Raw genomic sequence first — 15683 nt, forward strand, 5'->3', positions numbered from 1 at the left:
ACCCACCCAACCAATCATCCATCCAACCACCCAAACAACTATCCAGCCAACCAACCAATCATCCGAATAACCAACCACCCACTCATCCAACCATAAAAGAACCAGTTCCAAAAAGGATGCTGTAGAAAGGAAAAGTGAAAATAGTTGTGGTGGGGAGAGTTGAGGTGGAACAGATATTGCAGTGACAGAAGAAGGAAAAAAATGTCAGTGGCTCCAGGTGCACTGAACTGCTCTGGCTCTGTGACTACAGTTTCCTCCTTGTTTCTAGGCCATCTCCTTTTTCTGCCTGGGACACTTTTATCCTGGACTTTCATAAAGCTAACTCTTACTCTCAAAGAGGCAGCTTACATGTCACTTCCTCTGAGAAGCCTTTCAGGACTCTCTAAGTCTGGGTTAGAGAACCTTCCTCTAGACTCTATTTCTGCTCTTGCAAATAGCGCTTATCAACTGGATAGCCACTGGTTTTTAGTTCCCTATATCCTTCAACAGACTGTAAGCTCCTTGAGGACAGAGCTGAAGCTTCTTCCATAGTGTACCTCCTGTACTTAGCACAATGCCTGACATTCAATAAGGTAGGCACTCAATAGTGCCTGTTTGAGAGAGTTAATGAACTTTGTCACCACTCAAGATGTACCCAAATCTTTCAGAATATGGGATAATTAAAATATCACAATAATAATAATTAAGCCAGTTGCTTCTCTTACTTTGAAAATTATTAGAGAAATGGGTCTACTTACATGTACAAAGTCAAAGCTTTATATGGTTACTTTAGAAAAAGTTTCTCTTGCCATTTCCATCACATTGCAAGTAAATGGTCTTTTGGGCTATAAATTTCTGTTGACTCTTGGGGTATAAGATCATCTCTGGCACAGATAACTCTTCATCTGATCGTTTACTTTTAGCCAGATTTTAATGTGTGCCTCTGTTTGGTGCTGTAGGAGAGGCAAATGCCTAGGGACTGGTTTCCTCTCAGTCATTGTCAGCTGTGGAATCCATCTGCCAAAGGTGGGACTGGGCAGGACAGAGGTCATGTGAAGATGCTCACATACATTCACCCTCCCCTGCAGCCCACAAGTGAATATGTTGTGAGCCTTGAAAATGTTCTCATACTCTCAAAGACACCAACAAGTCTCCCTTTGGGGAAATGAAGAGGTTATGATTTTGCTAATTAATGAATCTTCCCTCTATGTGGGATGTTTTTATTGCCTAAACTGGGTCATCTCTCCTATAGGATGTGAGTCACTCTGGCAAGGAGCAGTCTGTAAAGTTTCTTTTACAACTTTATCAGCTTCAGCTGGCAATTTAAATGAATCAGGCAGGTGGAAGAAGAGACAATAAAGCTGAAATTCAATATTGGAGAAATGGATGGCAGGGGTGTCATAAACACTTCATATGGTTACCATTGAACTAAGTGTAAGAGAGGTAGGGGTGTGTGTGTGTGTGTGTGTGTGTGTGTGTGTGTGTGTGTGTGTCTGTGCATGTGTGTGCATGCATGCATGTATAATATATATTCATTTTCCCTACATTGCTTGCATTTAAAACTCACTGTTGCAATTTCTCTTATTAAACAGTCTATCTTAAAAATATTTTCTCTGACATTTTATTGATGTAATCTCTAAAGAAAATGTGCCTGGATTAACCCTTAGAATACTGGAGACAAGGAAGCCCTCTTTATTTTCTTTAAGATAATTTCAAGTGCTGATCTTTTTCTTGCTCTAGACAGTGAAGGGAGGGGATTTGGGGGGACAGACTTTGGAGAAAGAGTTAATCAGATAACCATAAAACTTCAACTATTTTTTAAATCCCCTGGCAGAAATCAACAGAAGATTATAGTAGTGTAGCATAGAGAAGCTGAAGCAAGTTGAGAATCAGAGAGGGCTTCCCTGAGAAAATGAAAGTTAACTTGAGGCCTGAAAGATGAGCAGGATTTGAAACTAACACTGGCGGGAGATATGACTAGGGGAGAGGTGGAAATTGTTGGTGGCACAAATAAAGTGAAAGCTTTGAAGGTAGAGGAGCTTATTGCTTTTGACAATCAGATCACTGTGGCTGTCGCTAGCAAGCAAAAGGGAAGGAGGAAGATGATGAGGCCAGAGGTCAGCAGGAGTCAGGTAATGCAGGGTCCCCTAAACCATGTAAAGGAATTTTTGTTTCTTATCTTAAGGAGCAATGGGAAGTCATCCACAGTCTTGGAGCAAGGAAGTAGCATGATGGCATTTGTTTTCAAAAGATCACTCAGGGTTCCTTTCCACAGACAGGAGTTGGGTGGGGGATGCCAGTTCTAGCAGTGGTTCAGTGGAGAAAGAACTGAGGCTTGGACCATAGTGCTGGCAGTGGAGATGGAGCAAAGTGTAAAGATTCTAAGAGTCCTTTGGAGGTACAGAAGTCAGAAACTGGTGAGCAACTGCCTGAAGTGGGCCCAAGAGAGATGGGTTGAGGATGTCGCATAGGTTTTTGGCATGAACGACTGTTTTTGGGACGATGACAAGAGGATGCAGGTTTGGGGGTGGGATGCAGAAATCTGGCATGGCATGAGGCTGCTTTGCAATTGCTGAGTGAGTTGATACAGAGTAGGCTCAGGAGAGAGGCCTGGGATGGAGTTCTGAAATGGAGGCATTGCAAATACACATGGACGGATTTACCTAGGGAAAGCAGGTAGTAAAACAAGACGACCTGGAACTGAGCTCTGAAGAATTCCAACACTGAGGTTTGAGGAAGGGAATTGGAATGAGCCAGCAAACGAGGCTGAAAGGGATAGGGAAAATAAATGGTTACAACACCTAAATCAGAGGAAGAGAGTGTATCAGGAAGGGGTGGGGTGTGTTTTAGTATCGAATTGCTGAAATGTCAATTGAGAAGATGTCTACAGAGCATTCCATAAATTCAGCAAAACAGAAGTCACTGGTGACATCAACTAAAGTTGTGCTAAAGTAATGACAGCTGAACCATGTTGGTGTGGGTTAATAATGATATCATTATTAACATTAACATAGTACATTCTCTGCAAGAGTTACTGTCCTATGCATTTTACATATACTAAAGACTAGTATTAGTTTAATGATAATATCGACCTGATGAGAGAGTTATTATTATTATCCCCTTCTCCAGATGAGGAAGCAAAGGCACAGACAGGTTAAGTGACTTGGCCCGGTTCATATGGCAGAAGCAGAATTCAGGCTTAGGCAGTCTGGCTCATGAATCCGCTCTCCCAACTGTGACACCACCCTGTCTCTTAAGCCTGTGCTGTGTGAGAATAGAGACAATGCAGATAACTCTTTGAAGACACTCAGCTGTAGTAGGGAATAGGGAAGCAGCTAGATATACAGGGGCTCGTCCTAGAGGAGCAATGTTGTAACGTGAAGACGAAGACGACAGTATGTTCAGATGCTAATTGAAAGGATCCAGCAGTAAGACTGCAGTCACAGAAGAATGAAGCGATGAGCATGAAGGAGGTCCCGGGAGAGGTGGAAGGGTATGAGGCCAGAGTCTAGAAGGATTGCTTACTGAAAGACATAGAGACCCTTTTCCTATTGTCTCAGAGGTGAAGAGAGGATGGGTACAGAAACGATGTTTGCAGGAGGAGATTGAAGGAGTCCCTGTTCAGTCTTTCATCTTCTCTGTGAAATAAAAGGCCAGGCCATCTGCTGGGAGGACTGAGAGAGTGAGGTGGAGGCGGAGGGGAGTGGATAGAGATGGCTGGAGAAATCCACAGGAAAATTGCCAAGTTGCATCAAAGGCAGCAGCGGCGTCACACTGGTGATTTGAGCAGACTATGGGGAAAAGCAGTGATGTGGGCATGGCTGTAGGGAAGCTGGGGAGTGTGGGAAGGATCGTAACCACATAAAACATGACTTCAGGGAGGAGCAAGGTTAATAGCACATGGGGAATTCTAGTTCTTCGTGCACTCCCAGAATGTCTGAGAACCAACTGTTGGGGGTAGGAAAACAAAAACCCAGAATAATAAATGCTGGATATTGAGAAAGATTATATACGTAAGTCTTTTCTATCCAGATGCACGTCTAAGAAGCCGATTTGACCAGCACCCAACTGGACATTCTCAGGGGCTGAGGGTAAGCCACACTCTCTGTTGTGAAGCTCTCAATTGCCCAGATAGACTTTTCCTTAGCAGATGAGAAAATAGTGCATTGTCAACAACGTACTTGTAAAAATACACAGACTGGAATAATGGGAAAGCAATGACATTCTCGAATCTCATGGGAAAAGCAGAGCTCTGGAAATAACTTAATATATCAACCATAAGAAAATTTCAGAAAACTCTTTAGCATTCTTAATAGCGTATGAAGAGCCGTACATCCTGTAAAGTAGGACCAAAACCTGTACCAAGGACGGAGGATCAAATGAAAATAAAATAAGGGTGTGAGGAAGAGAGAGAAAAAGAAAATGAGCCTGTCTCCTAGGGTCTCTGCAGGCATTCGAGAGTTTTGTCACCTCCGAGGAAGGAAAGATGCTCTCATTTCCTGAGCATCCCCATGGGCTCTTTAATCCTCCATGAGGCAGGAATTCTTTCCCATTTTCAAGGTGGTAACAATGAGGCTAAGAGAGAATAAGTAATTTTCCCAAAGACCCAGGAAGAGGGAACTAAACCAGGAGACTTCTGCCTCCCAGGGTAAGGTTCATGAGGCAAGAAAGTCGCAGAAAGAGCTAAGTTGAGGCTCTCTAAGGATGGAGTACTCATAGCATATAAACAACAATGATGACCACTGTAACTGAGCGTTAGTGAGGTGCTGGACACTGTACACCCGCTTTTCTGAATCTCAGAGCAGTCCTGCCTCATCACTATCATCATGCTCTTTTTTTCTTTCAGATAAAGAAACTGAGGCCCGTAGAGATTAAATGATTTGTTCAAGTATTTGTTTTTTTCTTTCTGCTATAACACATCGCCAAAGACTCGTGGCTTAAAACAATACATATTTATCTGACAATTCTGCAGGTTAGAAGCATAACATAGAACTCACTGAGCTAAAATTAAGGTGTCAGTAGGGCTGAGTTCCTTTCTGGAAGCTTTAGGGGAGAATCCCCTTCCTTGCCTTTTTTATCTTCTAGAGGGGGGACCTCGTTCTGTGCTCAGAGCCCCTTCCTCTGTCTTCAGAGCCAGCGATGGCAGTTCAAGTGCTTTTTCTGTTGCATCTCTCTAACTATCCTTCCATGGCCATGTCTCTCTCTGACCCTGGTTCTCCACTTTTAACGATTCATGAGATTAGACTGGGTCCACCTGGACAAAGTAGGCTAAACCTGCCCATCACAAGGTTCTTACCTTACTCACACCTGCAAAGTGCCTTTTGCCATGTGCCATGTCAGGGAACATATCCACAAGTTCTGGGGATTTTAGGATATGGATATCTTTGTGGGTTTGGGGTGGGTATTATTTTGCCTTCCATACAAAGGTTAAACATTATTAAAGGGGCTGCGTTTAGAGTTTAATTTAAATTTGGCCAGGGAAATCCTGTTGGCTCTACCTTCAAAATATAACCAGAATCCTACTAACACCATCTCTACTACTAGGGTCCAGGCCGCTTCATCTCTTAGCAGGATTTCTTCTACAGCCTTTCCTTCTCTTCCCCTTGGTCTACCCTTGCCTTCCATCCACTCTTACACATTAGCCAAAGTGATTCCTTAGAAATGCCTCAGATCACGTCAATTCTCTGTCCAATCCTTCCAATGACACCCCATTTGAATGAAGGACAGTCTTTCTAGTGGCTTATCATGCTCTCCTTCCCTCATTCTAGGACCTCTGTGCATTCTCCCCCTCACTCTGCTTCAAGACATGGTGGCCTTCTGCTTTCCTTGAACATACCAGGCTTATTGCTGAAACCCTAAATAGGAGGAGGGTTTATCTCTTTATTCCGCTCACTACAAGACCCTGAGGTAGAAGAGGAAGGCATGGCCTGGTTCCGAGATGCCCACTTCCTTTCTGGCAGGGGAAATGGAAGAAGGGTGAATATCCTCTGACTTCACTGCCTGTGTTTGTGCAAGCTTTCCCTGTCATTGGCAAATCCCTGCTTCCCAATGATCAGTGCTGTGAGTCTGAAGTCTGGATGCTCACCTCTGGATTGGATGCCTATGTGTGAGGTTCGCACGGGACCCTGAAGGGTTTCTCCAACGAAGAGCTTCCTTATGTGGGGGAATCTGGCTGGCTCCAGCTAGACCTCTTTAACACCCCCTGGCTCCTGTCCACATTGGTATACCCCATGGTTTCCTGCTGCTGGCAAACCCTTGCTCAGGAGCCATTTTTTCTTGGGTGGGCCACCATCATGACAGCTCAAGTCCAGCAACTTTCCTCTGTGTCAAACCAGATCTACAAGAAACTCCTATAATAATGGAATCACAGGCTGCTTTACAGCTTCCCCTCCCTCTGCCCTGCCATATCCTTCCAAGACTCTTATCCTTGCTTACAAGGAAGGCTAACAGGTCAGCTTCCTAAATGAGATTCCTGCCTCATCTTTATTATTTACCAGGGATTCTCTTAGAGCCTCACACTTGGCTTTGGTCAGTATGGATAGGCCCTTCCTTCCCCCAACGGCTCCCGTAGATCCAAAACTCAAGACTGCAAAGACCCTGTCCCTCTTCCCCAACTTGGGAAGAGGGTGGGGAAGTTGGGCATGGTAAAGGATGGATGGCCTTGGTGATAGTAAGTGAGCAGATTCCTTTGGCTTTTATAAGCCCCAAGAAAGGCAGCTCTTTTCAGAATGTGAGATACTTACTGTTACAGTAGGTAGCTGGTCAAACATGAAGGGGCAGGAGAGTATCCGCCTGCTGCCTCCCAACAAACAAGAATGTCAGGCAACCAGCAGGTGATGGTCAGTTGGTTGTTGTTAAAACTGCCTCTCTAAAACAATAATTGGTTCCCTGGCACCAGGGAAAGTCAGTCTCCCAAGAGAGAAAGACCTAAAGTTCATGATCAACAGCTTCCTGATAAGATCTCAGGAGTTGGGAAAGTGGGCTCAAGCATGCACACTAAGAGGCAAAACGGTGGGGTTTAACTGGTATATGACCTTCTAGGAGCATTCAAATGGTAAGGGAAGAAGCCTCAAGTGAGCAGGCGCACAGCTCCAGTAATCCCACTGTGCATGCGGCCCCTCCCAAGTGCTAGCAGGCCACTGTGCACGTGGGCAGCCCACTCCAAGGAAAGAATCAGGGAAAAGGAACACCAGACCCTGGAAGCATGCCAACGTAAAACACCAAGTCAAAAGGTCAGACTGCACATTTGGATCTCCCAAGTTGCCGGCTTGACCCTCTTCCAAGTGTTCTTTACTTCTTTTCATTCCTGCTCTAAAGCTTTTAAAGGAACTTTTACTCCTGCTCTAAAACTCGCCTCAGTTTCACTCTGCCTTATGCCCCTTGGTCAAATTCTTTCTTCTGAGGAGGCAAGAACTGAGGTTGCTGCAGACCCATACGTATTTGCCACGAGTAACATTATCATCTTCATTCATCTTGGACTCAGTTCTCCAGTGCCAGAAAATCAGAAAAATGTACACCAACCATTACAGATGTAGAAGTCAACAGCTATGATGCAGTGAAAGATTTAAGTTGAACAGAGAAAAATGTCATCTGCTGGTTAAAGAACACATACCGGCCAGGTTTGTTTAACCGGTAAAGAAACATCTGATTAAATTGAAGGAACTGAATGTGGTCTAAAATTTCATTTTCTTAGTAGAGGGTATAAATTTTTTCCTAAAAATTTTACTCATTCATGGCTAAAAATTCTAAAACTTTAAATTTTGAGTATACTCAAAATTTTTATTTTTGAGAATTTTTTCTCTGGTTTACAAATACTGTATGTAAACAAAAAATGATGTATGTTCCCAGCAGAAATTTGAGCCACAAAAACATTTCAACAAGAAGACAAAAAATAATCCAAAATTGCCCCGTTGAGAGAGAATCAAATTTGGTGGGAGATAGAATTCTGACATGAAATAATTTAGGAATGATCATAAAAGAATGAGCCTACTTCATTCTGTAAATGAAAAATAAAATCCTAAGCCTCCCAACCAACTGAATGGACCCCCTCTGGACCAAGGGGACCCTAGAGAAACCCAAAAAATTGAATTCCCAGCCATTAGGGGAAGGCAGGTTAGACATGCCTAATTGCATCCACTCCCTTTTGGAATTTAGGCATAACTGACCAGGATTAACATTAAAATAGAGATTATAAAACTGACAAAACAGACTTTTTGTGGCAATAAGATTCCAAATTTCAACCTGACTTTGATGTAGCATCACATAACAGATAGTAGGTCCTAAAAAAATAAAACATATTTTAGCCCAAATTTATTTCTTTGACATATTTTGAAATGGCCCTGCAGAGCCATCTTTTGTGGGGATCTTTGCATTTGTAGACAGTCTCCATTAATACAGCCTGACGTTCCTGGATCTAGGAGAGATTAATCAAGTCTGAAGACTTTAAGGGTCTGAAAAGAGATATTTACCACCTATTCCCTCTGAAGGCTGCCACCTGTGCGGCTTCATCTACATAACAAGAACCTTGGTTTCCACAACTTCCTTTACAGTAACTCAAGCAATTCTTTCTACTGACTTAAAGTCCTGAGACAAAGCTTAACTCTTTCAAACAACTTCCAACCAGAAAATCTTTGAATCCACCTATGACTTGTAACCACCTACTACTTCTTTGAGATAGCCTACCTTTTCAGGTCAAACCACATACCTTACACGTATATAGATTTACAACTTTGCTTGTAACTTCTGTCTCTCTAAAATGTATAAAACCAAACTGTAACCCAACCCTCTTAGGCACACTTTCTAAGGACCTCTTGAAACTTCTCTGGGCCATAGTCACTCGTATTGGGAAACTTCTCTGGGCCATAGTCACTCGTATTGGCTCAGAATAAACCTCTTTAAATATTTTACAGAGTTTGCTTTTTCCATTAACAATTCTGATTTTTACTTTGTTTTATTTTCTGTGTTGAAAAGTGATTTGATGAACACATTCAGGGAAATGGGATTTGGAATATGGAATTTGTTTGAAACCATTAGGGCCCAGGGATAACAGAAATCTCTGTTTTGCTTTAAATACACTAGCAGCAGTTGACAAGGAATATTTATCCATAAGTGGAAACACTGAGGATTTATTTTGTCCCCTTCACTAAAGCCTACTTGCTCTCGATGTGTCCTGGGTTGAGAGATCAGCTTCTGAGATCTCACATGGGCTCTGACTGAACGAGAAACCACTGCAGGAGGGGAGAATAGCCAGGGGCTGGAAGAAGACTCCTCAGGACACAGATCACTCTTGAAGCCTTGAGGATGTACATTTCCTGGGGTCTGACTGTTTCATCTTTCTGTATCTTGTAGATTGAAAAGCAGAGCAATGAGAAGCAGCAGAATTGCAGAGAGACAGGAGTCCAGGTGCTTGGAAGTGAGGGTGGAGGCAGCTCGGGAAAAGATTCAGCCCCAGACAGCTGCACCAGGTGGAGCAAAGATGTCTTCTATTGTGTAACATGCCAACTAGAAGGTGACAAGAGTCAGGAGCCCATGACCTTAAAGCTCCCTGTTACCCAGCACACCTACCAGATTTCCTAATCATTCTTTTATAATTAAAAACAGATATTTTCATATTCTTTAGAGTTGTTTTTGACATTAAAGTTGTTTTTGATTTTGTGCAAGTCAGCCAGAAAGAGTAAAAAGAAGAGAAAAAACTTATAGTAACTAAAATTTCTCAAGCCTTGAAAATAAAACATTACTGTTAATACTACTATTTGTTGAGGAGCTTCTCAGAACTGATCAATAACAAACAGATATTTTTTACTGTGAGCCAGGCACTGTTCTATGGGCTTTATATACAATAAAATGTCTTTCCAACTATGATGTACATTCCATCCTCCTCCCTGTTTTACTTCTGAGTAAGCTAAAGACTAGAAATGTTTCCAACCCAGAAAGTGAGCTCAGCCACCAGGCTTGGCTGCTTCTGATGTACTTCTACTAACCAAAATTTAAAAACTCACTTAGTACATTCATTCATAGAGTTACTCTTCGCACAGCAAGAGCAGTGGAGAGTCTGGTTAACAGTCTACAATCTGGAGCTACACACTGGCACGTGCACTGTAGTACTGGCAACAACGCAGTGGCTCATCCAGGGCAAGTCATGCACTCTCTACACTTCAGCATACTCCTCTGTAAAATGGGCAAGATTATGCCCATCTCTAAGGACTGTTTGGGGAACTAAATAAGATAATACTTGAACTCAACCTAGCACAGTGTCTGGCTCAAAGGAATGGAACTCATTATGATTCCTGATACTTACATCAGAAACCAAGGAGACCTCTGTATGTATCCAGAATGCTATAAATAAGGATCCTCTCATTGATTAGCGAAAATCTCACAAACGGTGCAGAGAAGTTATGTGTGTGTGAGGAGTTGAGGATGGAGGGGAGGTGTCCAGGAAAGGAGTTAAGAGCTCCGCACAAATGGACGGGTGATATTTCTGTCCCAAACGTTTGGGCTGAGAGAAACAGAAACAGGGCCGGGAGGTAGAAGTGGTCGTGGAAGGAGACTGGGATGGCCTTCAGACACTAAGCTTGGGCTGGGAAGCAGAGCCACTAAGAGGGGAGCTCAATGAGAACCAGTCCATGGGGAAAGTTCAGGTATCCCTCACTTGCTCAACTCTTGCTATCCAAACCTGGGAAGAGAATAGATTCAGATGAGAAGGACCAGCTGAGTCTAAATGGGCAGCAAGTTAAAGTCCCGGCAAAACAGCCAACCAGCCTGGCCAGCAGCCCCCGAGGTATAGATTTAGCTCAACCTTACTCAGTATTGCACAGGTGATCTATTTCTTTTATAATTAGCATGTGATGAGAGGAATCCTTTCTTTCATCTTGGCATGGGGCTCTGGAATGTCCAGTTACAATCCTGGTATGCTATCAGAAGATTTCATATCCCAAACCTTTGGCTGTCGTGTCACTGGTATGTCAGCCCTAACATAGTCTGAAAGGAAACAAAAGCCAGCACCTTTTTGATAACAATTAAAATTTTGGATTTATATAATGTGGCATAATGTGAGGGCCATTGTTTAGCTTTTGGCATAGTTATGAATGCCCAGGGCAGAACACCAAAGGAAAAAGTCTTCTTTGAATGCTTTCTCAGAACGAATCTGAGAGAATTTGCTGGTTAATGCAAATACATGTCCAAACAAGCACTGGTTTGCTTAGGGAGTACGCAGAGCTGGCGAGCCTCCCTTGGCACGCCGAGCATGAGTAATGCTTCATTTTAATGAGGGATCTTGGGGGTCTATAATGAGGACTATATGCTATTTCCCATGTGTCTCTTTGGAACGTGGACTGATTCTACCCACAGTGGAAGACAGGCCATCAGAAAGTACATGGTTCCTGAAATCTGTGGGGTGCTACAAGATGCAAATAATTTAATAGCTTATAAATGGATTGGCAGAAATACACCCAGAGTTCCCAGAGTAAAGAACTTGCCTTTTCCACAGGTAAGCAAATATGAGTGCAAAGTAATGAGACCGTATTTGGGGTGGGGTGGGGATGTGACACGGATTTTTAAACTAAGGCTATAGACAGTTCCAGGTATGTTTTAAACATTGTGGCATCCCTGGAATAATTGTGTAGCCTCCCTACTTGACTCTTCCGAGAGACAACAGTCATTTGAATATAAGTTCATATGTATAAAGCACATAAAACATTTTTTTTTGAGACAGAGTCTCACTCTGTCACCTGGCTGGAGTGCAGTGGTGCGATCTTGGCTCGCAACAATCTCTGTTTCCCGGTTTCAAGTGATTCTCCTGCCTCAGCCTCCAGAGTAGCTGGGATTACAGGTGCACACCACCATACCCAGCTAATATTTGTATTTTTTTTTTTTTTGAGACAGAGTTTTGCTCTTGTTACCCAGGCTGGAGTGCAATGGCGCGATCTCGGCTCACCGCAACCTCCGCCTCCTGGGTTCAGGCAATTCTCCTGCCTCAGCCTCCTGAGTAGCTGGGATTACAGGCACGTGCCACCATGCCCAGCTAATTTTTTGTATTTTTTAGTAGAGACGGGGTTTCACTATGTTGACCGGGATGGTCTCGATCTCTTGACCTCGTGATCCACCCGCCTCGGCCTCCCAAAGTGCTGGGATTACAGACTTGAGCCACCGCGCCCGGCTAATTTTTGTATTTTAAAAGAGACAGGGTTTCACCATGTTGGCTAGGATGGCTTTGATCTTCAAGCTCCTGACCTCGTGATCTGCCCGCCTCAGCCTCCCAAGGTGCTGGGATTACAGGCGAAAGCCACCATGCCCAGCCCATAAATCCATTTTTAAGACATAAGTTTAGTCACATTGCAGGTGTGAGTTCTATCATTTAGACATTTTCTATCAGAAAAAAATCAACACTTAACATTTTGGATGAGGGAAAAAAGCTTAGAAAGTAATTAGGAAAACAAACTCTTCCCTAGTCCTTGCAAGTGGTCTTTACTGGTTCCTGGAGTGGCAATGGGAGGAGCTTATTTATTTATTTATTTATTTTTGAGACAAAGTGTTGTTTTGTTGCCCAGGCTGGAGTTCAGCTCACTGCAACCTCTGCCTCTCGGATTCAAGAGATTCTTATGCCTCAGCCTTCCAAGTAGGTGGGATTATGGGCTTGTACCACCATGCCCGGCTAATTTTTGTATTTTTGGTAGACATGAGGCTTCACCATGTTGTCAAGACTGGTCTTGAACTCCTGGTCTCAAGAGATTTGCCTGCCTGGGCCTCCCAAAGTGCTGGGATTATAAGCGTGAGCCACCGCACCCAGCTTGGAGGAGCTTTCAACCATGTGATAAAGCTCCTCCCACCTGGGCACGGTGACTCACGCTTGTCCACATGGACATCCTCTGGATGTGCCCTTAGATCCAGCCACAGGGTGTGACTTCCTGAAGCAAATTCCCTTTCTGCTCACATTTGGGGCATCATGCGATTGTTTATGCAAAGTGTGTCATGTACTGTAGTGACCTTTACTTTATATTTCAATTCCAGCTGGAGCAAGATGCTCCATGGAGATGGGGCCTCCCATAGAGCTCTAGGATTTGGGGGGATTAAGTACAGTTGAAGGGTGTTTGGAAGAACATTCGCCAGTCCTTCAGGCTTGAAGGCGGGGATGGTGACCCAGAACTCAGGACAAAAGAGTCCCAAGAGGCAGAAATGCTGGCAGGAGGGATCTCCTCTGTGCATGTTAATATGTCAAAGAGAACTTGGCATTATAGAGAGAAATAAGAAATTCTCTATGTTAAGATAAATAATTTTTGAAGTGTTAAAAACCTGATAAGAACTGAAATTAATGTGAAGCAGACTTGCTAGGCAAAAATTCTTTTATCAGATAAATCTGGCACCTCACATTTCTATCTGAATTGTGCACAACAGATCAAACGAAGATTTCTTGTGGTTTATTTACCCTGATATTTAAAAACAAAACAGTTAAATGCATTCTCCACATAACAGCTAATTCTGGAAGAGGTTTGAAATGGACCAGGGAAAATGTGCATTTTCACTTATTTCCTAGTAAGTTTAAAGTCATTGCTCTACGAGGTCACTTCTGTTCTCATCTGTGTTTGCTGTAACTCCCCTGCCCCCCAGCAAAAGCAACAACAACAAAATCCCAAGCAAAAAAGCCCTTAAGCAATAAAACCAGTGTCCAAGAAAAACATTTAGTTTGAAAAAGAATTGAAAAATGTAGCCTTGGAAGAACCACTGCTTACATGGGATTGTTCAACAAATTCCTGTTGTGTGAGGTTTGGCATATACTTTCTAAAAATATAAGCATCTGGGGAAGCGAGACAAAGCCCAGGTCTTGGACCAAATGAGGCACACAGCGTGAATCTGTTAGTGATTATATCCATAATGAAATATGTGCCCAAATTTAGCAGTGCAAAATCTAATACAATAAGAAAGCCCAGCAGGCATGGTCCTTACCATAATATATAGCCAACAGAGAAGGTACATATGGCGGTGAGTCCACTGCTCCTGCTGGGATACTGATGGTGCGATGTCCTCATCTCGATTAATATAAAGGGCAGAACCGTTGTGTGCTGGAAAAGAACAGAGACTAGGTGACACAGATTCCTATCACTGTCTCTCTATAGTTGTTTTTTTCTCCGGTAAGAGAATTCACACCGTACATTCCTAGGAAAGTGTCAGGCAGAAAGAAGTCTACAGCTCGCCAAAGAAGTAGAATGGACACAAAACCACGTAGTGCACCGATTGCTTCATGAATATTCTTCTTCTGTATCTTAGTTTTTGAAAAGTTATTTTATTTTATGTCCATTACAGAGAATTTTGAAAACAGAAAAATCTGTAAGAAAAAACTGGAACAAAAGAAAGGAATAACAATGACCACTGTTAACATTTTGATGTACGTCTCATTTTTTCCCCTCCCTGTTCATATTACTTATACATGGTTAAGATCATACTGTGTGTGCAATTCTGTTTTGGATTTTTATCAAAATATTGCAGCATGAGAATTTTTGATACATCATTTTAGAAATACTTCTAGAACATCGGTCTTGACCATAGCTTTGGAGAACTCCATGATATGTATATACCAAGATTTATTTAACTAATTCTTGTTCTTGGGTATCAAGATGTAAAAGATTTTCACTCTTTCATTTATTAAAAACATCATGATGAACACATTTCATAGAACTCTTTGTCTGAATGTTAAATTATGTTTTTGTTGTCAAAGGTTATATGGATTTTAAGGCTATTTAAAAATAATGCCAAATTATGTGTGCACAAGCAGCAGGTTAGCAATCAATGCCAAATTAGCTTCCAGAAAGGGTGTGCCAGTTTGGACCAGTAGTGCATGAATTTAGATATGATGTGTGAACACAGAACCCCAAGAAGCTGAGTGGAACGTCTCTTTGTTTTTGATCCAGTGGTTACTCTGGACACTAAGTTCATTGGAACAGGATGGAGATGAAATTTATCCCATCTATAGGTAAGAACAAAGGCAATTAAAATTCTTAAACCTTTCAAATATCCAAATACCCTTGTATTGAAATTTAGTGTACAGATACAAGAAACAAAGAGTTTCTAAGATAAAACTGGGTCAGGATATATACTTACCTTCTAATATTGGAGACTTTCTCAAGAGTATAAAGAGGAAGAACTAAAAACTGACCCATCAGCAGGTTTAAATTCTACTTAGTACTTCCTAAACAGCCATGAAATAATCTTTGTCTGGCTCTTCCTGTATTATTTGTGTATTCAAGGAAAAGGCAGGAAATTGAATATTATGATTTTCAAAGTCTAATGAGTATTTCAGCAAAATGAATCCAGGTAGCAAGTAGGCCTTGGCAGGCAAAAGGCATGTTGGGGATATCTAAGTGAACATCTTTGGAGCAACCTATTGTTTATATTTCTAGAAAAAAATAGAAAGACATGATTTGGTAAGAAATATTAAGACAGTAGACAATCTTTGCCTTAAACACTCTCCTCTAGATAACTGTGCTGACTGCGAATACATTAGTACTTTGAGTGCAGCATTCTGAGAAAATCAGGTGAGTGATTCTACAGTTGAATAGCTTTATATTTCTTTATCTTTTATCTTCTCTATTACTATTTTTTAAAAACAGTATAATTGGCTTTGAAGGAAGCCATGCAGGCCAAGGCACATGTGTGCTAATAAAGAGACAGGATGCATTTTAAAGACCAATTGGTTTTTCATTATAATCTAGTTA

At 42.2% G+C, this 15683-nt stretch overlaps 1 protein-coding gene across 2 annotated transcripts in view; it reads right to left on the reverse strand.

Moving 5' to 3' along the window:
- AIG1 (androgen induced 1) overlaps window positions 1-15683 on the reverse strand; it is a 250458-nt gene that overhangs the window by 38591 nt on the left and 196184 nt on the right. For both annotated transcript variants that reach the window (XM_039467648.1, XM_003926862.3), the window contains one exon: window positions 13918-14033. In XM_039467648.1, coding sequence (XP_039323582.1) covers window positions 13918-14033 — 116 coding nt within the window. The remainder of the gene's footprint in view (window positions 1-13917; window positions 14034-15683) is intronic.

The sequence above is a fragment of the Saimiri boliviensis genome, chromosome 4 (genome assembly GCF_048565385.1).
Source record: "Saimiri boliviensis isolate mSaiBol1 chromosome 4, mSaiBol1.pri, whole genome shotgun sequence".
Lineage (NCBI taxonomy): Eukaryota > Metazoa > Chordata > Mammalia > Primates > Cebidae > Saimiri > Saimiri boliviensis.